Source organism: Drosophila mojavensis, unplaced genomic scaffold, assembly GCF_018153725.1.
Source record: "Drosophila mojavensis isolate 15081-1352.22 unplaced genomic scaffold, ASM1815372v1 contig_80, whole genome shotgun sequence".
NCBI lineage: Eukaryota > Metazoa > Arthropoda > Insecta > Diptera > Drosophilidae > Drosophila > Drosophila mojavensis.
Genome location: NW_025318906.1, coordinates 7,497,180 through 7,521,898, shown reverse-complemented (window position 1 = coordinate 7,521,898; position 24,719 = coordinate 7,497,180). Strand labels below are relative to the sequence as shown.

General features: G+C 38.3%; 5 protein-coding genes across 10 annotated transcripts in view; 2 read left to right on the top strand and 3 right to left on the bottom strand.

Annotated features, from left to right (window-relative positions):
- Nucleotides 1–4,323, top strand: part of LOC6579037 (G protein alpha o subunit) — a 36,641-nt gene extending 32,318 nt beyond the window's left edge. For both annotated transcript variants that reach the window (XM_002004898.4, XM_015163443.3), the window contains 4 exons: nucleotides 2,887–3,015; nucleotides 3,451–3,580; nucleotides 3,665–3,818; nucleotides 3,887–4,323. In XM_002004898.4, coding sequence (XP_002004934.1) covers nucleotides 2,887–3,015; nucleotides 3,451–3,580; nucleotides 3,665–3,818; nucleotides 3,887–4,074 — 601 coding nt within the window. In that variant the 3' untranslated portion in view covers nucleotides 4,075–4,323. The remainder of the gene's footprint in view (nucleotides 1–2,886; nucleotides 3,016–3,450; nucleotides 3,581–3,664; nucleotides 3,819–3,886) is intronic.
- On the bottom strand, nucleotides 228–13,482 carry LOC6579036 (putative ATP-dependent RNA helicase BoYb). 3 transcript variants are annotated; one of them, XM_002004897.4, is made up of 6 exons: nucleotides 13,377–13,482; nucleotides 9,968–10,783; nucleotides 9,434–9,904; nucleotides 8,497–9,130; nucleotides 426–472; nucleotides 228–322 (listed from the first exon to the last, which is right to left on the bottom strand). In XM_002004897.4, the coding sequence occupies exons 2-5, from the start codon at nucleotides 10,781–10,783 to the stop codon at nucleotides 438–440; spliced, it is 1,956 nt and encodes a 651-aa protein (XP_002004933.3). In that variant the 5' UTR covers nucleotides 13,377–13,482; the 3' UTR covers nucleotides 228–322; nucleotides 426–437. The 3 variants fall into 3 exon arrangements, with proteins under 3 accessions (XP_002004933.3, XP_043866645.1, XP_043866644.1); XM_044010710.1 differs by having other exon boundaries at nucleotides 279–293; XM_044010709.1 differs by lacking the exon at nucleotides 228–322 and adding an exon at nucleotides 547–600.
- On the bottom strand, nucleotides 10,824–13,381 carry LOC6579035 (chromatin assembly factor 1 subunit B). The gene is made up of 2 exons (XM_002004896.4): nucleotides 12,758–13,381; nucleotides 10,824–12,695 (listed from the first exon to the last, which is right to left on the bottom strand). The coding sequence occupies exons 1-2, from the start codon at nucleotides 13,351–13,353 to the stop codon at nucleotides 10,976–10,978; spliced, it is 2,316 nt and encodes a 771-aa protein (XP_002004932.2). The 5' UTR covers nucleotides 13,354–13,381; the 3' UTR covers nucleotides 10,824–10,975.
- Nucleotides 13,483–13,487: 5 nt separating the features above from the next.
- On the top strand, nucleotides 13,488–14,360 carry LOC6579034 (peptidyl-prolyl cis-trans isomerase-like 3). Its single transcript, XM_002004895.4, has 3 exons — nucleotides 13,488–13,589; nucleotides 13,643–13,879; nucleotides 13,935–14,360. Exons 1-3 carry the CDS (start codon nucleotides 13,530–13,532, stop codon nucleotides 14,178–14,180), a joined length of 543 nt encoding a protein of 180 aa, XP_002004931.3. The 5' UTR covers nucleotides 13,488–13,529; the 3' UTR covers nucleotides 14,181–14,360.
- LOC6579033 (carnitine O-palmitoyltransferase 1, liver isoform) lies at nucleotides 14,208–24,636 on the bottom strand. Of its 3 annotated transcripts, none has more exons than XM_002004894.4 (8): nucleotides 24,442–24,636; nucleotides 18,030–18,198; nucleotides 17,026–17,963; nucleotides 16,621–16,959; nucleotides 16,086–16,151; nucleotides 15,192–15,573; nucleotides 14,772–15,131; nucleotides 14,208–14,712 (listed from the first exon to the last, which is right to left on the bottom strand). In XM_002004894.4, the coding sequence occupies exons 2-8, from the start codon at nucleotides 18,168–18,170 to the stop codon at nucleotides 14,590–14,592; spliced, it is 2,349 nt and encodes a 782-aa protein (XP_002004930.2). In that variant the 5' UTR covers nucleotides 18,171–18,198; nucleotides 24,442–24,636; the 3' UTR covers nucleotides 14,208–14,589. The 3 variants fall into 3 exon arrangements, with proteins under 3 accessions (XP_002004930.2, XP_043866643.1, XP_015018927.1); XM_044010708.1 differs by lacking the exon at nucleotides 16,086–16,151 and adding an exon at nucleotides 15,804–15,863 and having other exon boundaries at nucleotides 24,442–24,635; XM_015163441.3 differs by lacking the exon at nucleotides 24,442–24,636 and adding an exon at nucleotides 20,913–21,126.
- Nucleotides 24,637–24,719: the final 83 nt, after the last annotated feature.

Genomic DNA, 24,719 nt, shown 5'->3' with positions numbered 1-24,719 from the left:
TTGTCACACACTCAATAAAAATAATTACCTTTTCTATATTAGTTAATGTTTAGCAACTCTCTTGGCTGCCATTTAAAGACAGGGTATCAGAGCACTCGACTCTTTGGAGTTTCATGATTTTATTTATTTTTTTTAATTTCGGCTTCCACTGTTGGTTTTATTGTTAAGATACGCCCGCTAATTGTCATGTCTCTCTCGCTCTCGCTCTGCTGCTCTCTTCCTCTTTGCCTCTCCCTCTCTCTCGCGCTCTATCTTTCGGCTGGCTCTTCTTCTTCTTCGCTGACCATTTGAAACTGAAAGTGTTAGCCGCTAATCAATCTTACTAAAAAGCAAAAGTTTGTTTTCAACATTACTTCGTAACGGTTATTTACGCGTTTTAAATCATTTTAATCAATTTGATCAGTGTTTTATCAACTTTTATTCACCTGTAATTTCGTTTAGGCCCTAATGGCGGGCGGCATTAGGAAATTGCCTGAAATGAGAAAAAAAAACAAAAATTAAAATGAATCGAAATATACAAATACAGAAATTTGCATGAAGACTAACGATGCGTTTATCCAGACTATCTGTTTCTGTCGTTTTCTCGTCTGCCATCTCCCTCTGGAAATTGCATAAAAAATTTACTTAATGCACTCAGCCATAAAGCATATTAAGTACCCTTAACAGTTGGCTGCCTTTTCTCCAAGGCGAGAATTACAGCAGCATAAATAGTAAAGTTTTTTTTTATATTGCCATGGTGAGGCGGCTGCCATTTGCTTGGAATATGATATTTAAATTAAATTAAAAAAAAAAATATAAAATATATTCGAAGATAATCTTTACTGTGCTGCTGATTAAGCTAAATATATAAAAGTTAAAAAAATATTAAAAGGAGAAATAATAAAAAAATATATATAAAATATACCTGAAGAGAATTCTTAGTATGCTGCTGATTAAGCTAAATTATTAAAAATTCAAAAATATAAAGAGGAGAAAAACTTATATAAATAGACAGCCAGAGATAATATTAATAAAAATAATAAAAATAAAATCAGAATTGGAAAAAATATTTAATTAAATTTTATAATTATTGATTTAAATATTATCTTAAAGAATTGAACGAAATTTATTTAAAATATAATTTTAAAAGCAAATTTATATTTAAAATAATATATAACAAATAAATAATAAATGATCAAACAAATAAATAAAATAATAAATTGAGCTACTATTAGCTTTTCTTTTCAAATTTTTAATTTGATTAATTTATGCTATTTTTATATTTTTGGCATACATAATTGAGTTTAAATTGAAAAATGAAGACAAACAATTACAAAGTTAAGCAAGCAAAGGCAAAAATAATTTAATAAAACAACTAAAAAAAAATACAGTTTCATTTGCTCTGCTATGCAGGGCTCGTTAAAAAGCAGCCCGAGGTTAATCAATTTAGAATGGTTACATATTTTTGACCTATGCAAACATTATTTACAGCCAGTTTCTTCTTTTTGACCTTTTTCACATTTGGTCGCAGCCTTTTTTTTTCTTCTCTCGTGAAGCTAGAAACTTTTTACTATGTGTTTCACTCTCACTCTCACTCTTACTCCCTTTCTCTCTCACACTCCCTCACCCTCTCTCTCTCTCTCTCTGTCACTGTGCCTACAGTAAGTGCTAACTGAATGGCGCATGATGCAATATATATATAGACCGAAGGCATTACGTAGATAAGATTCGAGCGTTCGCAGATCATCGAAGAGTGAAAATTGTGAATAGGTTTTGATTAGCGTGTGCCGTATAAATGTAACAAATGTTTACACTGCCTCTAAGGCTTACGTCTAGGCATGCACAGTAAACATCATAGATATATACATATGTATATACATATATAGGTTCATTTAGAGTATTATGCAGTAAAGTTTTCCGCTTGAATGGGTCGTGTGGCTGATGTTGCGGTTATGGCCTACATATTTGGAGCATGGCAAGCGTGACTTGGCCAATTTTCCCTCCGCCATCCTTGGCTGTTGCATTTGCGACAGCGTTGCCAGACTTTGTTACACTACGATCAATGGGGTCCACTAAAAAACAGCAACAACTACAACAAAGTTGAGCAAGTCGCGTTAATCAAAAAATACACAACCAACAAAGTTGGCCACAAAAGCAGTTGTAATTGCCACAATAACAATAAGATTCATAGAAGACAAAACGCACAAGAGCAAGAAATGAAAAACTTATTTACGACCCATCTAAAAAGACCTTAGACAACTGGGCTTTTCGGTTTACCTGAGCTAAACACCTGCATTTGCTTTTGTTGTTTTTTTTTTTTAGTTTTTTTTTTGGCTTGGCAATTTGTTGCGTGCGTCGCCGCAATTACGGCCAAGATCTGGACTCGCTGGCCTAGTCGAAGTCGGACTTCGACTTCTGCTGCCACTTTATGTTGTATCATATATATATACATATATATATTTTTTTTCTTTTCTAATTTCTATTTGAAGCTGACCCACTTGTTGAACACGCAACCTTTGACTGATTGAGAGTCACAAATCAAGCTAATTATGTGGCCGCAAACAAAGATTGCGAGACTGTGTGAATACGCACACTAATACACATGTGCGTGTGTTTATATCTGTATGTCTCTTTGCTCACATTTGTATCTGTCAGATACATTTGTATCTATGCGTGTGCTGCCACTTGGCAGCGCCTACATTTTTGCTACATTTTAATTGTTTGCACAGCGCTTCGCCTGCGCCCTCAAATTGCCTCTGTGTGTGTGTGTGTGTGTGTTTGCCCCGCCACCAGCTGCAGCTAGTCAAACACATGAGCCTGTCCCCACCCATAGCCCCTTCCCCTACCCACCCATCAAAATAGCGTAACAGCCCTTACTAATGACCGCTGTCTGTTTGCTCTTTGCAGTTTCCTGGACGATTTGGATCGGTTAGGCGCCAAGGACTATCAGCCTACCGAGCAGGACATCTTGCGCACCCGAGTCAAGACCACCGGCATTGTCGAGGTTCATTTCTCCTTCAAAAATCTCAACTTCAAGTAAGTTGAAAACAAAATACAAACTTGATAGTTAAATATGGTGTTATAATACAGTCGAGTCTCGATAAATTGTAACAAGCTAAAGCGAAAATCGAGATAAATCGAAAAGAAATTCTATCCCCTTGAAATAAAATCGGTAATTATCGATAATTTGCTTTTTTTGTGTAAATCGAAAAAAAATTATCCTCTTGCCATTTCGAATTATCGGCACTCGACTGTATATTAATAATAATGTACCCTATGTTATAAGAATACTATCTGAATAAATAGAAAATATAACTTGGAAACCATTCATATAGATCATATTAAAGCAGAAGTAGAACAAAATAAACTTAAAGCTTGTAATATTATTAAGGATTCATGAGGATAAGATTGATTTTAGCAGTAAAACTCTCTTACATCTCATATAAAAAATCATCATCATATCTTTTCTAGATTGTTCGATGTGGGCGGCCAGCGATCTGAGCGCAAGAAATGGATACATTGCTTTGAGGATGTGACAGCGATTATTTTCTGCGTTGCCATGTCCGAATACGATCAGGTCTTGCATGAGGACGAAACTACGGTAACTACAAATGAGCAAAACTATAAAAAGAAAGGAAAAGAAAATCTACATTAATTTCAAAAATCATTCTCTAATTCACTGCAGAACCGCATGCAAGAGTCGCTGAAGCTGTTTGATTCCATTTGCAACAACAAATGGTTTACGGATACCTCGATTATATTGTTCCTGAACAAAAAGGATCTGTTCGAGGAGAAGATACGCAAGAGTCCGCTGACAATTTGCTTTCCCGAGTACACAGGTGAGTATCTGATACGGGACAAAGATAATTATGATATTAATTATTATTGTTTTTCGTTTGGCTTCTAGGCGGTCAGGAGTATGGTGAGGCGGCTGCCTACATTCAGGCTCAGTTCGAAGCGAAAAACAAATCAACCTCGAAAGAAATCTACTGCCACATGACGTGCGCCACAGATACCAACAACATTCAGTTTGTATTTGATGCTGTTACCGATGTCATCATAGCAAACAATTTGCGCGGCTGTGGCCTGTACTAAGACGTGATGGCGGGGCTAAACGGGAACCGTTACGGTATTACAAAAACAAAAAGAAGTAAACATAAAACAAGTTAAAATAATAATAATAATAATATTAATAATGATAATGATATATGAAAACAACAACAACAACAACAAATTACAGCGCGGGAGCACAACAACCCACCAGCATTGATCAAAAAAGCAAATGATGATAGAACCAACAAAACACATACAAATACAAACACACACACATTTACACGTACTAAGCAGAAAGCCCAAAGAACTTTTATTTGTTGCAACACAAACATAAACAGATAGAGAGAGAGAGAAGGAGAAAGCGCATATGCTTAACATATGATGAGAAATTTAGTTGACTAAATGAGGAAAGAGTTGTTGAAGAGAAGAGAAATATTCAAGCATTTCCTATATTTGCATAACATTTGCAACATGTATGACATGAAACGCACACACACACAGACACGCACACAAACAGTCAAACGTACACACAGACGCACAAACAAACATACACACACACGCACACACACACACAAGCATTAATGCATAATATGTAGTTGTTGTTTGGTCTGAATAATTTTATAGAATTTCATAATTTATGTGTAGTTTAGTTTCTCGTGTATTTATTAAACAAAGAAAGAGGAAGAGAATGAGGAAGAGGATGACGATGATGAAAACACAAAAAAAAAAACTTAAACCAAATGAAAAGTAAAGAATTGAAGTATATATACAGAAATATATATATACATATAAATATACATATGTATGTATACCGGCATCTAAGTATATAAATATTATATTATATATATTAAATGTTTCCTGTTGCAATCTCTTTGAAATTATTCATGCCATCAACGCTGCATTTCTCATGCTTGTTTAGGCTTAAGTTCAAAGTTTACAAACTCTCAGCGCAAATTGAAAAATACAAAAAAAAAAAAAAAAAAAAAAAAAAAAAAGAAGAATGAAACATGAAAAACAAATCCTTGGGCAATGAATTAGCAGAATGCATATAAATATTATTAAAATAAATTGAAAAAAAAATACAAAAAAAAAAAAAAAAATTTACAAATAATATTTAAAGCATAACGTAATGATAAAGCAAGTGAACAAACCAAAAAAAAAGGAAACAATTTAAAACGAAAAACAAACATAACAAATCTAATTTCTAAGGCCTAATTTAAAAAAAGAAGATGAAATTGATAAACGGACAAAAACTGTAAGGAAAACTCTCTGAAAACTATTTGTATTTACTATCAAAAAATTGCGATCGTTGTTGCAGCCAGCCAGCCATAATTCGATTGATTATATAGATCGATGTAAATTGTAATTTGTTAAAAATTTTGCATGTGTGTGTGTGTATATATATAGCATACGTACATATATGCCATGCCCATGCATTTAGAAAAGGAATCGGAAATCGAGAATCGAGCAAAGAGCTGAAGCAGCTACAAATCGCACGCACAAACACAAATACACACATCACGCACACACACACACAAATTAAGTTTAATTTTTGTACACTAATTTATTGTAATTAATATAATTTTGTTGCATTTATAAAGCCACGTACGATTGTAACTTATATAAAATGCAATTCGCAATTCAAAACAAAACACAAAACAAAAGAAAAGAAAGAAAAATACAGAGAAACTCGCAATAGAAACTGGGAAATAGCAAGGAAACGGGAGGCAAAAATCTCGAAATAGAAAACGGTTCATTGTAAAACGCATTGTATGTAATATTTATAAAGCATATACATACTATATATAATAATAATAATAATAATAATAATGATAATAATATTAATTGTAACATTTATTGTATTTAGTGAATGGCATTTAACACTGTGCAGTTGCAGCTGTTAATTTTGTTTAGACTTATTTATATACACTTATTAATGTATTTATGTATATGCATATGCTTATGCAACTTCTTTGATGTATCTATGATTGTGCATTTTGGGTTTACACAATGAATTTATAATTGTTATTTTATAGTATTTTTGTATATTATACAGTCGCTCTCTATCCCAGTTTTATCCTAACTTAACTTAACTCCACCTTCCGTATTTCTTTTTCCTTCCCATCCTGCTCTCATATACTTTTATATATATATATATACACTAGTATGATTTATGCAATCTTTGTGCTCTTGCTCTATGCGAAATCCATTTATGTTTTATAGTTTTTAAGCCTTATTTATGTAAAACACACATGCAACAAGCAACTTAAACAAAAACAAAAACAAAACAAAAAAACAAGAAACAAAACAATTTAGTAAGTTTATTAGCAAAATAAAAAATATCATTTAACATTTGGAAAACATTTTTGCTTCACAACAATAACTCATCAATCAAAAACTGAAACCTTGAAACAATTAACCAGTGTATTGACTAAGCAAAAGTTGCAGATACTTGGGTATCTGTCAGATACTTTTGTAGTTGGATGCCATATTATGAGCAGTTTTCTAAGCATAACACACTCCTTACAACTACCTATCCAAATACAAAAACAAAATAAAGATCCACAACCACAACAAACACTGTAATATTTATCGTATGTATTTTCCATTCAACTTGTAAAATTCTACCAAAATACAAAATAAAAAAAAAATAATAAAATATATAAAAAAAATCATTTTCAAATAAAAACTATTTATTCAAAAACAAAACAAACAGCAAAACTCTTTATTCCTTGCAAAATTTCTCTTACAGCTGGCTAAATGAGCTGCAAAATGATTCGATAAAACAAATTTTTAATTGGATGCTGCTTATGAACACAGACACACACACACTCAAGCAAAAAGAGAGAAAGAGAGAGATAGTATAGAACAAGCCGTTGTGAACTCTGCTAAGTTGACTAAAATGTATGTAATTATATAAATATATATAAAACTAAAATCAAATATATTTATTGAACGTTTAAATTCAAGCAAAAAGCAACTTAAGAGAAAAAAAAAAACAAATCAAATAAATATTTGTAACTACAACTGATGTAACTTATAAATATTAAGGAACAACAACAAAAACAGGAAATTATTCATTTAACTAACAAAACGATCTTGATATATATATAGTGAGAGATATAGAAACAACAAAACATACATACACACATACATAAACATATGTACTATATTTTTCTCCTAAATAATGTAACTATAAAAAAAAACTCCATAAACTATTTAATTTATATTCTTTTATATCTCTTTTTTTCCTCAACTTTAAGACTCGTCTAGCTCAACTTTGTAACTTAACAGAATAATAACTACAATTTTGCATACATTTATGAATAAACATAAGACAGAAATACAAAATACATATTTACATATGCCATAAATAAACAATTTTGCATAAATACAATTTTAAAATAATTAAAAACATAAGAAAACTTTACATACGACATACATTTAAAATTCAAATCATAGCAAAAAGCAAATTTCATATTTTTCTAAAACCGGCTCATACTATAAAGTTTTTGCTCCGATCTAAGACATACACAGATACACACACAACACACACATACACAATTCGCACCACTACTACACTGAAAGAAATTAACTATTACTTTAATAGCAGCTAAATCATTTTTAGGATACAAACATTTAAAAAATAACAACTTTGATTTGTGTGAAGAATAACAAAAATTTATGACACAAATTTAAAAAAAGATTTTAATAAATTTTGTATAATTAAACAAGCAACAACAGCAAGAATTATATTGTTCAGAGTAGTGCTGACGATTGGCTAGATGGAATATGGAACCAGAGTTTATAGCTAGAAAAACTTTAGATGTTATATCCGAATTTTTTAGTCCAATTCGATTTTGTTGTTGCGCTTTAAATACATGCAAAATAAATAATCATTTCCCATGTTTAAGCAACACAAAGCGAAATTCAAATCATATTTCTAATGAGCTAAAAAAAAAAAAAAAAAAAAAAAAAACAGTTATATTTTGCATCCTCGTGTACGAACCATGTATGAACCAAGCCCTTGAGCAGCAGTTTTTAAATGTGAAACGAGCAAGTAAACAAAATGGAAAACTATAAACAAATTACTAAAATGACAAACATACTGAAATTGAATCGTTGAATTACAAATTTAATATATATATACACACATATATATATAAATTATAATTATAATACAACCGAAAAACCAATACCAAATAAATGACAAAATAAAAACAAAACCAAAATGTTTGTATGTAAAAGAAACTCAAAATGTTAGATCATCTAAAAATTTAAATAATTAAAAAAAAAAATAAAAAATAAAAAACAGAAGCTTTTGGGATGCTTTTATTTGCATTAATTGACATATTTTTGATTTTTGAAGAGAGCACGATAACCACATTACTGATCTCATTTATATTATTTATCATTTATATATTATTCTATTTAAATAATTTAATTCTAGTTGAATTTACTTACCAATAGCCTTTACGAACTCTTCCAAACGTTTCTTTGCCTCCACGTCGAATCTGCTCAGCTTTAGCCTGTGCAGCTGCTCGGCATAAGAAACTGCCTCCAATTGCAGCTCATCCACAAAAATTGTATGGGCTAAAGTCGTGTATACTCTGGCCTCATAGATGCCCTCATGCTGCAGTAGCTCAGCAATTGCTGCGGTATCGCAGCTCTGCCAAATCTCTTCGCCATTGTAGGGCAACCAGCCAATGAGACGCACATCCAGGGCCATTGGCTCGCTTTGCTGCAAAGCCAGCGGACAGACAAGTAGCTCTGATAGCTTTGCATGACAGATGACCGTACTCAAATCCAAATATCGAATGCGCACAGTCAAATCACCGCGAGCTGGAGAAGGAGCCGCAGCAGCTGGCACAAAGGTCACACAGACACGCTCGTAAGAGTCATTTCCCATTCGACGCACACAAATCTGTTGTAGCTCTTCCAGTGTGGGCACAATGCAATGCTCTGGCTTGTCATAGTGAGTGCTTAGTTTCTCTTGCAAATCTGCATACTGCTGCTGAGCGGGCAGCGTGAGCCAGGAACTTTCTATAGAGGATCTGTGTGCCAGCAGACGAGCCGCAAAGTGTGTTGGTGTGCAGATCTGCAAGGCGAAATATATTAAAGAGCTGTATATGGAATTTGCATATAGGTTTGTGAATAAAAAAATATATTAAAAAAAAAATACTAATAATAATTATTATGACATTAGCTTATAAATGCTATCATTCAATGTCATTGATAATTAAAAAGATAAACTTAAACCGAAGCTGATTACGAAGCTCTTATAAGCAGCTACAAGCTTTTTATATAGTGATATCTGATATCGATATGCCCTCATTACAGTTAACCCAATGCACATTCAATATTTCAATATTTCAACCCTTTGCATCCTAAATCAACTCACCTTAAGCAGCTGAAAGCGTATAAATCCAACTCTTGGTACAGTCCCGCAATTCTTATCTCTAGCTGACAGCACGTGACGATATTGGCAGGTAGGCTTAAGGCAACGTCCATCCAGCAATAACATCGGACAAATGACGCATTGACGCGACACTAGGGTCGCCTCGCGCGTCGCTTGCAGCTGCGCATGCCCCGTGCTTAGCTCCTTGGCCACGGGTTGGCCATGTTGTTGCATGAATTCGAGCAATTGCGGCAACATGCGCTGACTTTCCGTGTTTAGCAGAATGAGAGAATGTAATGGCTGCTGTTGCTCCGTGTTAGCCAGCAGCACATTGTGTATTTGATTTTTGAGCACTGCGAAAGACCTTCTAAACTGACTCCAAGTCGCTGGCATGTTGAAGTGTATGAGGGACTGAACATTCTCTACGAGCAACTCGGGCGAGTGTGCGCGCAGCAATAAAATTTTGCCCGTCAGCTGAGGGAATAAAAGATTTAATATATGCATATAGGAAAATAAAAAAAGATATGCGATTTTTACCTGTTGCTGCCAGTGCTCCAGACGGTTCATATCCTGGCGACCGCGATGCAACAGGTAAGAATCCTTAGGCAATTGCTGCTGCAGCACCTGGAAATCGCTCTCACATGAGCAATAGATCAACGTGCGCTGCTTTTCAGGGGATTCCAACTTCAAGTACTCCACTAGCTGCTGCAGCTGCTCTGTGCGAGTCTCGCTCAGCTCCACTCTCAGCTGCAATCCGCCATAGACAGCTGCCTCCAGCGGCTCCCTGATCCACACCAAGGGTTGCTTAGCGTGCTGTAAGAGTTCTCTCATCTCTGCAGCCAACCACAAGCTAGAGGTGACCACCAGTTGTGGCGTGCTGCACAGCTTCCATAATTCAAGTTTGAGCGCCTGGAAGCAGCTGCCGCCATAAGCCTGCAATTGGTGCAGCCCATCGAAGACTACAGTCTGGAAGTGAACATCTTTGAGCAGCGGCTGTGACTGCTCCAGCAATTTAGCAAGCTGTGCCGTAGTCATGATCCACAGTCCATTACGCCTTAACATCAGCTGTGTTTCATGCTCGACTTCATAGATCTCCTGCCTGCCGCCAAGCTCCTCTTCAAACTGCCCTCGCAGCTCTTGCAAACGTTGACGCGTAGCCACGAGCAGAAGAACGGGCTCACTGCTCTTCTCCAGCATTTGACCGAGTGGCTTCACATAGTCATCCAATTTTGCTTTAGCGGCATCAACCAGAACAACTGAAGCTCCTGCAAATAGTTGATTAGCCAGCAAATCTTCGGAGCTGCTAAGCGTCGGCAGCTGCGCATGGACCAGTCTATAGGTATGATCGTTCATCTGGAAGGCAGGAAACTGCTGCATCAGCTCTCTGTTTCTGTTTCTCTCTCTCATTTATGTGCGTTTTTATTACATATAATATAAATATTGGATTTAAGAACTATGAAGGTCGCTAAAACCCAATTGTTATATAATCATATACTATTTAATTCTGTTAAGGCTAAGTCTATATCTGTCGTACACTAAGTAAATCTATTCTAAAATTTTCTTTTTTGACTTGGGCGTCGAAATGGTGCGCAAGGATACTCGTCTCGGGGTCTTCGTGTTGGGCGTGCTCGGCTTTGGCGAGGCAACCAGCGTGGCAGTCGTCGTAGCAGGCGGTGCAGCTGTCGTTTTCGCTGCCGTTGCAGCTGGCGTTGTTGCTTCCTTGGCAGGAATTGCTGCCGCCTTGACAGGCGTCTCGTTCACTGGCGTTGCTACCTCTTCTTGTGTGTCCTCGTAGACCAATCGTATGTCCTCGGTCCGTTCAGAGGTCACCTCGTTGATAGCTAGTTGCGTAGTCGCTTCCGCTTTTTTACTAGGCGATTTTTCCTTTGGAAACGGAGTTACACCCTCCATGGCAATCGGCCAGGCATCCATCGCCTCCTCGACGACCACGGGCGCATTCACAACGGGCACATCAATTAACACCCTTGGTGTACGTCGCACCGCAATGGGCGTGGCATGTTTGACGGACCCTTGTTGAGGCGTTAGGGTGTTGGTGCTGCTGCTGCCCGGTGTGCGCGGTAGCCTCCGCACCTGAATGGGCGTGGCTGGCCGGGATTTCTTCTCTGGCGACTCGAACTTCTCATCCGAACTGATGATCTCCTTATCGAGCACTGCTTCAATGGGCTTACCCAGCACAACAATCGCCTGCTTGGCAATGTTCTGCAAAGGCTCGGCATCACCACTGGCTTTTCGCTTCACCGCAATCTCGGTGGGGGCTGCAATGGGCGTGGCTTCTTTAGGTTTTCGACGTATTGCAATTGGCTGGGGCTCCGTCGCCTTGCGTGGCGAATGTCTAAAAGCAATGGGCGTTGGCTCTTCCTCTGTCTTGGCCACAGGTTTGGGACTGCTCGCTAAATTACCCGAGCTACTGCTCTGCAGGGACGAATCATTGTCCGCATCCAAGTCAGTCTCTCCGCTCTCATTGCACTCGTCTACTTTATCCACGCCCGGCTGTATTTCAATGTTGTTTGCCTTAGTTTTGTCCTGGAGCGGTCGCCGTTTCGACGATTCATCTGTGGAGGCCTTGCGTAGCTTTTGCTTTTTGATTTTACGATTTCGTTGTGGCAAATTCTCCGATGATTTGGCCGTAGCGCACAGCACTGCGTCCATATCTTCATAGCGCTCGCCCAGTTCGTTTTCGCTGAAGGTCAGCAAGGAACAGAATCCATCGGTGCTGGATACAATCAATATATTGCCATCATTCGACCAGGTCAGATCAGTCAATCGAGTGTAATGAATATTGGAGACAATGGCAAACGGCACCGCCTGTTGTGTATCGTAGAAGAACACCGAGTTCTTAGTGGCCACCGCGTAGATCATGCGATATGGTAGCGATATCATCGGCGGATTCTTTTCCGGATTGTACGGTCGCAGACGGTACAACACGGGCGAGCAACGCACAGCCACGGTATACTCATTGGGAAAGGGCAGCACAAAGGCCGGTTTACTCAGATCATAGCGACTGTAGCCATAGGTTGTATGCGTCGGTTTCAACACCCCATCATAGTCCGTCACGCCTGCTGGCGTGAACAACAGCTTGCCATCGGGTGTGAAGCATAGGCGTCTGAAAAAGGTTTGCAGCGTGCCATCATGATATAAGCGTATACTACGGCCATGCAGCTCATGTCCCTCCTTAACGGGCAGCGTAGATTTGCTTACTCGGTGCAAGACGCGTCTCGTGTTGACATCGAAAACCCGCAAGTGCCTATAGAAATTAAGAATTAAATATACATTTCTATATATATTTTATGGTATACCATCACTCACCGATCTGTACTCATCGTAGCCAGGTACTGATTGCATGGATCCCAGGCGACGCCCTGTACATAGCCCTTGTGGTCGTCTAATATGGCCAGGGATTTGCCCTTGTGAACATCCCATAACATGGCCGTGTTGTCCACCGAGCCGGTGATCAGAAACTGCGAATTCGGCGCCCAACTCAAATCGTAGACATCCTCTCGATGGCCACGCAACACCTTCAAAGTCAGCCAAACTTCACGATCCTGTTCAGAATTGCCATCCGCATCCACAATGTTTACGACTTCGTGCTCTGCTTTTTGTTTCCAGATGAAGACAACACTTTCATCGTCGCCCGATGCGAGAAGTTCGCCGTTGGGTGACCAGCGCACCGCGTTAACTGCACGCTGATGCCTCGCCAAATCCGCTGCCAATTCCAGTTCAACGTCCGCGGCTTCGTCCTCTTTACTTTGGTTTACGTACCAAATGAGAACGTGAGCATCGGTGCCACCCGAGGCGAGACGACATGTTGTGGGTGCAGGTAATCCCTGACTATTTGATTGTATATCTACACTTAGCACCGGGTCACGATTGTGCCAAGAGATTTCGGGTATTTTACACTTCATTCTTATTTATTTAATAAACTTACTTAGTTTTAATTGTATTGCGGTGAATGCCGAATTCTTCCCGCCCAAAACAGCGATGTGCACTAATACAAAAACATTGTTGCATTGATTGTTACCACAGACTAATCGATAACAAATCGAAACAGAGGCCTGCCTCAATCGACACGATATATCGCATGGAATGGCAGCCAACTTCACGTTTTTCGAAGTCGAATAACAAATCAGCTGCTAAAATGGTAAACAAACACCGCATTTTATTGAATTTATTGATATATTTAATATTTTTCAGTCTGTTACCCTGCACACCGACGTAGGCGATATTAAGATTGAGCTCTTTTGTGAAGCATGTCCCAAAGCCTGTGAGAATTTCCTCGCCCTGTGTGCGAGTGACTACTACAGCGGCTGCTGCTTCATAAGGAACATCAAGGGTTTCATTGTGCAAACCGGCGATCCGACAAACACTGGGAAGAATGGACAGTCCATATGGGGCACCAAGTTCGATGACGAGTTTAAGGAAACTTTAAAGGTAGATACACCAAATATATGTACTATAACTGCTATAGGCTGTTTCTGAATTGTAGCACACGGATAGGGGAATGGTCTCAATGGCAAATAATGGTCCCAATGCAAATGCCAGCCAGTTCTTCATTACCTACGCTGCGCAGCCCAACCTAGATTTAAAGTATACGCTATTTGGACGTGTTATCGATGGCTTCGACGCACTCGACGAGCTGGAAAAACTACCTGTCAATCCAAAAAACTATCGTCCACATGTGGATAAGAAAATCAATGGAGTAACCATCCATGCAAATCCGCTTGCAGCGTGACAAATACGGAAATGGATTTCACTAGACTTATATATATAAATATATATATATTTTTTAACTAGCATTAAGTTACAATGATCATGTTCTTTTCACTCATTTACAAACTAATTAATTGAGAAACAGCAAATTGTGCAAAAGCTGCTAAATCTAAAACTTATAAATCAGCCACGTTGTCACACAAATCGATCAGTTAATTTTATACATATATATATGATTGCATTGCTTATTTCGCGTGAATTTTGATTTAAAACGTTTTTGTTTTCTTATTTGTTTCGGAACACTTTTGCGCTTAAATTGAAAACTTAGAATAGACAATATGCTTCATGATTGGTAAAACAATTAACTATAGAAGTAAAAACAAATGCTAACAAGAATCTCGCAAGAGTTTCACTACAAATAGGACTAATCATTATTTAGAGACGCCATTAGTGATGGACTTGTCTGGCTTCGGATGATCCTTCATGTGCTGCTCGAACATGCTGCGAATGTCAGCCAAAGCCTGGCAAATATTCTTTGCGAACCGGTGCACATCCTGCAATTGAATCATTATTAGCTTTAATTATCTCAATATATTATAGATAATCTACACACCGTTTGTGGACACGTGTTCTTTGCTGAGATATGGAAGAATATTAAATTTTCACCGGCTATGATATAGGAGACACCATAGCCATCATCGGCGACGGGTCCAAAGCCACCGCCGGCGCTTATGCAATTTGGATGCTTCTTCAAATCCATCTTGGGCGTCTGGCCATGTGGCGTTTGACTAGTGGACAGGCGCCAGGGTTCGCTAAGCACCTCGTTGAGGAAGGGCGAATCCACTTCCAGGTATTTTGAGACAACATAAAGGCAGAACAGATGGCGATCAATACCATTTCCGCACATGGCATCCTGGTAGGCCAGCTGATGGCGCTCGCACGCTTTCTTAAGCAGCTCCACGCGCTCATCGTTCTGCAAGAGATGAAAGCAGATATAATATAAGAGATATATAACATGACATTTAGCGAATACCGTTGTACTTGGATTCTCCATGGCCTTGACCCAGGCGCTTGATTCTATGGTGCAAGGACGCACAGTTTCAGTGCGTCCCTCGCGAAACAGGCGTGTCATGGACGCCTCATAGGTCAGCGAGAAGCGCCCCGCATCCCGATAGTAGGCCAACTGCAGGGCCATTTGTATGAAGGCATCCGGCGAGAGACGGCACTTCTTCATGAAGCCCTTGCCGTACTCCTGGTGCACCAGAATGCGCAGATCGACCTCATTACACAGCTTCGTGGCACAGATGGTGGCCTCTTCAATCTGTGGCAGGCATGCTTTCAAGTCCCAATGCAGACGCGTGGGCGTGGGCGGTGTGAACTCTGGAATGCCCTTCGTATTGCCTGTCTCATCATATCTAAAGAGGTTTGTACATATGTGTAAATGGAATTAGTAAAACAGTTTGTTAGGTTATTGGTTAGATATCAAACGGGATTAGATCAACTCATACAAGTTAGTCAAGCTAAGTGTAGGGTTATTCAATAGATCGTAGAAAACAACTCGTCTGGCATGCCTTGAAACCATTTGGAGTTATTTTATTAATTATATTAATATGCTTTTCGTTTGTTAATTGTAATTAAGCATTACCCTTCAATATCATCACCAAATATATATTCCCATAGATGTCCCATAACCGGTGCGTCCGCCCTATAAAAAAATTTATAAATTCAATTGATTAAGCCACAACCAAGGTTAAAATTCAATCAATGATAATTAATTGACTAAAGTTAGGAATAGGTTATATAATATAGGATTATATATTCTTAACTATTTATATATATTTGGGTCTATTAAATATATACAACCGCCAACCGACACCAGCTAATGCTGTATATACAGTATAGATATATATATTGTCGGTGCATTTACCCATCGCTCTCCAAATCATCTATGATCAGATTCTCCCACATGTGTGAGGCGATCGCAGCGTCGGACCTTTTTACACAATATTCATGAATTTATAATGATTAAAAAATACATATATATATCTTCAGCATGCCGAAGTTAATCAATTTCAAGCCTGTTCACTATAGTAATAACCAAACAGTTTGTTGCCCTAGAAACTACTCTACTAAAAGGCATAAATCATTATCAACCATTTGTCATTTTTATAAAATGCGCTAAATAGTCTAAGACATAGAGCTGTAATAAATGAACTGAATAACAAATAGGAATAAACAAAATAAAATAAATTAAATAAGAATACAATAACGAAACCAGCTTGTATAGTAATCCCATTTTCCCAGTTTTGACTTAAGTATTTATAGATTCTACTAAGTTGGCGACTCTGATTCTGATTTAAGCCAACAGACAAGCAATCGAACGGACTTATGCATACATATACATAACTGTAAACTATACTGATAGTGATGATATTATGATCCTAATCAATCCCAATCCTTACCAAGTATGTTCAGCATTGAAGCCAACGCGTCCATTATTGCCCACACAGACGGTGAAGCTCTTGTCAAACCAACGATTGTAGCCGTTGCCATGTAGCAGCTTCTTGCCGAATGAGTCCAGCAGTTCGGGACGTTTGAGATCAAACTCGAACGGCTCATCGTCCAGGGACAGCACAAAGGCAGCCGATTCAATGGTACGCAACGCAATGTGGTTGGTTCCATACGAGAAGTATGTGTTGCGTGTCTCGGCCCACTTGGAGCGATTCCAGGCTGTCAGAGCAGCCAAATGCTCCTCACCCTCCAAGGGAGTGGCCTTAGACTCGAGTATTTCCTTGATTTGACTGTGGATGAAGCATAACTGTAGGTGAGCATTAACCAATTACACCATAGAGGTCAGCTAGACTTACAGCTGCAGCTCACAGGGGCGCAGAGTGCGTCCCTTGTAGTAGATGAGCATCTTGTAGTAGCAGCCCTTGTGCAGCACCACAATGTGATTGGAGTCGCGGTAGTGAACGATGCGATCCGTTTCCAGACCAGGCACGCGTACCGTGTTGAATGTGCGCTCATATTGCCACGAGCAGAGCGGTATCATGCCTTGCACCATGATGGGCTGCAGCTCCTGGCGCTCGATCAGACGCCTGAAGTTGAGCAGCAGCGAGATGACATTGGCGGCACGGGCCGACTGACTGTTGGTGAGATTCATGAAGATGGCATCGGTGCCATAGAAGTTGCTGTTCACACACAATGGACTGCGACCGCGCAGGTAGACGTACTCCTCCCACCAATCCGAAACATAGTTCGTGGACGTCCAGCTCTTGAGCAGCAGATATCGCTGCAGTTTCTTGCCAATTGTATGCTCGAACTCGTTGGCCAATGCCGTCATACGCTCGTAGTTCTCATCATCGAGCAGAGGGCGCACGGAGCGCAAATAACGTTGCATCGTGTCGTGCACCGACGGCAGCGGTAGGCGTGGCAACGAGCCCTGGAAACTGTAGAGGCCCGGCTTATTCCAGCTGGAGAGCACACGCACCACAGCCACCCAGAGCATGGTGGGTATGGAGACTCGACTACCCGGCGCTCTCGACTCATACATCCAGCCCTTGTACATGAGCAGCAGCTTGAGCGTGTAGCGCATCGTAAAGCATATGGAGAGCCACACGGTAAGTGCGGTCAGAAAGCAGGCAGTGATCTGCCAGTTGATTGTATTGCTTGGCAAATAGACGAGGATTTTGTTGGTTAGGTTGAAGGGCGCCTGATAGCCGGCAAAATGCAGGCCCAGCGCAATGGCCGTGATTAGCCAGAGGCTTTGTATGTGAGCCGGATAAACACCGTTCCGTATGCCATTCTATATAGATATACATATATTATATTGATTTATGTAGACGAGCTCATTGATTCTTGTTAATCTTACCCTGGCACGCGCTATACGCTTCTTCCAGGAGCGCACGCCCGAGGAAAAGACGAGATTGAGCACCTCGTGGTCATAGTTGATGTCGAAGCCCTCGTGCGTGATCGCAAACGAGAAGGCGACGGCCGAATGGGCTTCAGCCATACCTGCTGCTGGTCTCTAGCGAATGGCGCTGCAATTAGAGCAAGATATATACATATATAAATACGGATTAGATTAGATAGAACAGAGTGTTAATCATAAAACGTATTGATTTATACCTATTTGCATTTAAACGCCAGCATTATCGACTACATTATTATTTAGTTATTAACTCTGCTTACGGATTTGGCCAGCTAGTTTATTGCCTGCTTTCGGAGTTAATTAATTAAACTGATAAGTGGGGTTAATCTACTGAATCGTCAGCACGCTTTATGTATGAATCAGTTTATATATATTTAATTGCTGGATATATATACATATTAAAAGTGTTAAGCTGTAGTTGATCATTAACTGTTTGCGACTGACGAAGTTAATGACGATTCGCTGAGTAATACATTTTTGTTTTATGGAGCCAATGACTTTTTTATGCCTGAGAGTTGCATAGAACGGTGATTTTTAATAGCTAATAACATAAATGAGTAGAGGAAGTTGGGAAGTCAATCACATCTAACTCCAAAAATTAGATATTTAATGGAGACACATTTGAAGGCAAGTGAGAAGACGAGAGTATAAAACAAAGACTAAGAAACCAGATGCGTGAGATTTGCATGGAAGAGCGCTTTAAAGAAAAATGAGAAAATGAAAATAATTACATCCTCCTCTAATGCTCTGGCAACTCGGAAGACAGAAGCAAAGATGAGTAAAGAAAAAGTAAGATTTTGATAGATTAGAAGAAAAAATTATCAAGGGAAGTTATTAAGATAATGCTTTGAAGACAAGAGACGAGTTGACAGAGCATCTCAGAGAAAATGGCATAAAAAAACAAAAATAAATGTTGGCAAAGGAATTAAGAGACTAGTAAAAGCTTTATTTTAAATGCATTTCATATAAGACAAATAGTTCAAGCTTTCTTTAACAAAGGCAGACAAAATGGGAGAGAAATACCATAAAAATGTTAGCATTGAAAATTAGAAGAGTAATAAAAGCTTTGAGTTGGAAATGGAAATTTAATAGCGTTGACTGTATAAATACTTGTACACATATTTCTACGGAAACTTTTTCTAGTATATTACTCTATTTAAGAGATAGGCTTATGCATATTTCATGACCTCTACGCTAATATTTTTTGTAGAATATTTACTAAGTCAATGACCACAAATTAAACTTTTTGTTTACTTTTCTCAAACCACTTCGAAAATATTTATTACGCTTTGTTAATATAGCAAAGCAAATCTCATCATTTAGGGCGTGTAAACTGTTAGTTAAATGCAACGCGGCTTCGTCGCAGTTGTTCGCCTTTGAATGTTGCACTTTGATACACTGCACGGGGCTCAGGCAAGTGTTGTGCGATCCTCGCTCATTCTTTATTAATTATAGGCTGCAGCCAGCAGCAGTACTAGCAATTGCGATGTCATAACAAATGTTGATTGACGTCACGAACAGCACAACTAGCGATAACCCCCCACATGCACACAAGACGGCCCCAAAGCGAGAAACAAAAAAAAAAAAAAAAAAAAAAAAAAAAATAGTCTGTGGCGCATTGAGCGAGCAGGCGCGTAATCATTAGCCATTGATTGTTTCGTTGTCTAAATGTCTGTCTATAAGTCTGCTGAGCACTTCCATTGGCACTTGATTGAAGCAATAAATGAAATAAAACCGCAATCACATTTTGTTCTAGAAGAGGACTTGATTTATCAAGTGCTTTTTATTTGCACTGTTTGTGTGCATACTAATTGCTTATGATAAATATATTTGATTGTGAAACTTATAAGGCAGCTTCAAGCGTATCGGATAAGTCATTAAGCTTATGAGTTGCTTGTGCATATTAACTGGCATACTTAAAAAGTTGTTTTCTATCTAAGCGCAAACCTTGACTTGAACTCAACACAAAGAGCGGACCGCAGCTGAAGGCCAATGCAGCACGAACAATAACAATAACAAGCCACAGCTAAACAACGATCCCACACTTACTCACACATACACAGATGTATACACATATGCACATATACACATTCACACACTATTATTTATATGACCCACTTTTGATTAGGCGTCTACGCGGCGTATGCGTGCTGCTACGTATGCGTAATATTTCTACTAGGCGATCGCTACCGGCTTTTGCATATTTATGCCAGCACATAATATATGGATACACTTAAGCAAACTTGTTGTTGTTGTTTATGAAACCGAGGGACACACACTGCCAAGTCAGATATACATATAAATGTCTTGCCGCTGTTAATTTTAACTGTTTAATTTATTTTGCGCTGGTCACGAAGGTACAAAGTCCACTTTTTCAATTCTGTTTGCCTTGCGCTCTTTGCCATTTTATTTAATTTTTGTTGTTTTCGTTATTTGCAATCTTTTTTTATTAATTTTTTCATTTCGAGGAGCCTCCCTGTAAAGCGTTTTTTTTATATAATCAAGAAAATTCAAAACTATATACAACAAATCTCAAAGTGCGCTGATAAGAGTTCTGTGTCGTGTCCATGTGTGGACTCTTATCAGACAGTTGAAACACACATACACACACACTCGCAAAAAGGGCGAGAATATGTATATATATACAACGTCATTGTAGACATTCTTGAAATGACACAGAGAACAAAATCGAAGACTGCAACGTAAGCCGCGAGAAAATGCAATGAAACGCAGAAATTCATTTGGGCTTTGGTTTTTTTTCATTTTTGTGACCTTCAATTCGTCGAGGTGGAAAAAAGGAAAAACATTTATACAGAAACAAACCTTTGTATGTATTGTTGTTGTTTGTAATATAAATTAGCAAACGGTTTAATTCAGTGCCACCAACTAATTACACTTTTCTCTTGAATACCCCAATACGAATGGCAAGAGTGAATTACGTGGATGGTTTTTGTGTGTTCGCTTTTCAGATACTTTTCGAGCGCCACGAAAATAGAGAAGATGAACGAAACAACTTGATCGCTTGAGCGCAGAGCGTCAACTGATTCAACTGCGTGGCGAGCGCTGTGCATGGGGTCTCGAAAAAGCAAACAATCGTCGCCGGCATTCACAGATACAGCTACAGCTAAACAGCTACAGATACAGATACATATACACATACATCTGTAGCAACAGATACAGATATAGCTAGACAGGCACATAAGACATTGCTAGAGTGTATCTCGCTGCGTCACAGCGAAGAAAAAGAAAAAGAGTTATGAGTGTGAGAAGTGTGCGACCTGTGGATACCCTGTGCTTAGAACTGAGATGATCACAGATTTTATTAAAATAATTATTATCATAACTCTTTATAAATTTAATTTAAATGCAATTTAATAACATTAAGTATTATCAGAACTATCTAATTTATATTTAGTTTTAAAAAAATGACAAAGTGAAACATTTATATATTCTCAGTCATTTCCTAAGCAATTAACATATTGTCAATGTCGAAACACCTGTGCTTAAAATTCTATAGTGAACACTAAATAAGTAAATTATCTAGTCCAAACAATTAAGTTAAGACTATTGTACTATTGGACTTTTATTCTAACATGAATTCTTAAAGAAATAATACCCTTATGTGCATTAATCACAGGGTATGAAAAGGGGGGCTCGCAGCGCGCAGGAGAATGTCTGAGAGACTCTTAAACAAACCGGCGAAACGATACAAATTTATCAATAACTTTACGTAGTATATACACAGATGTGTACAATATATATAATATATATGCATGATATGTTTGTATATAGAAATATATTGAGATCTTGAATGCCCTTTGCAGTTCAATCTCATGCATGCACACACGCCTACTTCTGCAACTGGGAATCTACAAAATACATTGAAATACACTCGTGTATATTTTTATATGTGTATATCTGAGTGTGTATGTGTATGTTGTTCAACTATAAATAAAATATATAAAATAGCACTGACTGCTGCCGGTTTATGGAATAGCGCGAGAACTGAAATGTGGCTTGTTTGTGCCGGGTCTTTCGGGCTAGCCGGGAAATCATTGCGACACATATATAATAATACATTTATCACACTAACTGATTGAAATGCCACAACTAATACATGTTGAGCGTATTTTTAGTATTTTGCACTTTGAACTGTCGCCGGACGGCATAGACGTGCAGTGGAATATATGCATACATATTTATCTATATGCATATATTTATTATTCCGAGAGCAATACGTTTCCAAGGCAGACAGGTAGAGCATCAATACAAGTGTATTGTTATACCCTGTACCGCAGGGTAGGGTATAATGTAGATGTACAAAGGGGTGATTTATTTTTCTTAATAATTATCTATGATATATCACCTTGCATGATTATCAGCTGAAATGAAATGATATCAAACTCCCAAATACCCCCATATATTTCGGTTATTGATCTACTATTAGATAGAAACTGAAACGACTTAAATAAATCTATATTTTTTTTGGAAACTGTCAAGTTCTAAAACAAATAAATGCAAACATTTACTTAACTATGACAGGGAATTTAATCATTGTCAATTGTTAATCTAACTACATATATATACTTATAAAATAGTAAACAATTCAATTAACGCTTTCCAATTGAAGAGTTTTTGCTTTTCCACAGACACACACCCATATGTACATATATTATCTAGAGAAATATAAGCCTTTCGCCCTTGAGGTTTCGTTTTTCTGAACTGTAACTCAGGAAACCTACACAGATAGGGGATTTGTTGCTTTGTTTATCAATAGTTCAGCTTATCAATAGTTTGCTTGTATAAGAAAGTTCGGCTCTGCTATAGGCCCCTTTTGTGATCTGATCTTTTGACATTAAAAATAGTTTTTTAACAGGTACCGATAAGATATTACTTTTCCCGTTGGTGTGTTGTTATTATCGCATTAGCAGCCTGTCTAAAGTTCAATTGAATTTTTGTTGTCTTGCAAATTTAGCAAGTGCCATAAACTAGAACGCAATAAACGCGAAGATAAGCAACGGCACGCAATTTGATATGCCAACTTCTAAGATATTGCCAAAGGTGTACTACGAAATCAACTTCAACAACAATGTGACGCACTGCAGGAGTCTAGTTGGAACTTCGTCGTAGACAACAAAGGCGTTATCAGGTTATCAGGCCAGTTGATCGAATTTAGCCTTATCAGAAATTCGTGGGAGCCAATGATAATGATAAATTATTTTAAGTTTCGCCCCAAGTTATTGAACGATAAAGGGAAATATTGCAAATTATAGGGGATTTTTATAGTTCAACCTTGACTGAACGTAAACATGTTAAAGTCTTATAATTGGCACATGCCACAGCCACAGCCATAGCCACAGCCACGGCTACGCAAAAAACGATTGAGCTTGGACTTTGAACTGTGAGCACAACTTAAAATGCGAAGCGAGAGAACAGCGTCAGCCACTGAGGGGAGTGAACCCGTTAAGCCAATTTCGAGCTCGAATCTGCCACGCTTTCGAATATCATTCACAAATGCTTACTGGAGTGAGTCCAAAGCATAAACAGGCACAAATAACGAATGAAAATAAATACAAAACAATTGCTGATAAATGTTAAATGGCTAAAAAATTCAATACAAACTAATTAAACTTTGATAGAATAAGAATTTGTTTTAATTATTGTGCATGATATTTACTACAGGTCTAGCCACTTGTTGTTGTATTTTCAATCAGCTTACTGAGCTCTGCACACGCACACATACAACAGCACATGCTTGCATTCCAGTTTGCGTGTGTATGTGTGGTTGTTTTCTAAGTGTGTATGTGAGCGTTTTACAGATGTTTACAATGCTATGCTTGAGACTTTGTCGCTCGCCGAGCTTTCGCGCTCACCCACTCAACTGAGAGCGAGACGGTTATGTGGTTTTTGGACTTTGAACCTGGTTTAGCGTGCGAATCAACAAATAAAATTCAAATAAACAAGAAAACAAATATCAACAGCAAGAAAAAGTTTTGTAATAATTGTTATTATATTTGCGCCCATCTATCCCTCTCTCTCTCTCTCTATATCTCCCTCTGTTTTTCACAACAAGTTTCCAAGCGGCTGCGCATATGAACGGAAAATAGAAAAGAGGGGCTTGCTTGTGACCCAAATTACAGAAACAGGTTGAAGCTGATGTTGTTATTATTGCTGGTATTAAGCAATGCAGCTAAGAGTGGGTTGCTAGGCCAAAACATAATTTTCACGTTGGCAGTCAAGTCAAAGGTGAATGCACGGCGCCTGCGTGAGACGAGACGTCTTTTGTTTTCGTTTTATTCTGTATACATACATGTGTGTACATATACTAGAGTACAAATAATCCTTTACTTACATATGTATGTATTGAAAAGAACTCGTTTCAGTAGCTGGTTAAATATACGCGCTTAATCCAATTGCGCTTAAAAGTAAAGCGGAACGAAAAAACACAAGACGCAAACACAAACACAAAAGTAAAATGTCGGCAACGGCAAAGACGCGCGCGCAATGTTGCAACCGAGCCAACGACAAATAAGAGACTGAGAAGGCGAGCGAACTCTGCGTTGGAGAGCTGTAAATGGTGCGAGATTCTCGCAGCGAGAAGCGAAAATTACAAAGAGCGATTGGAATATT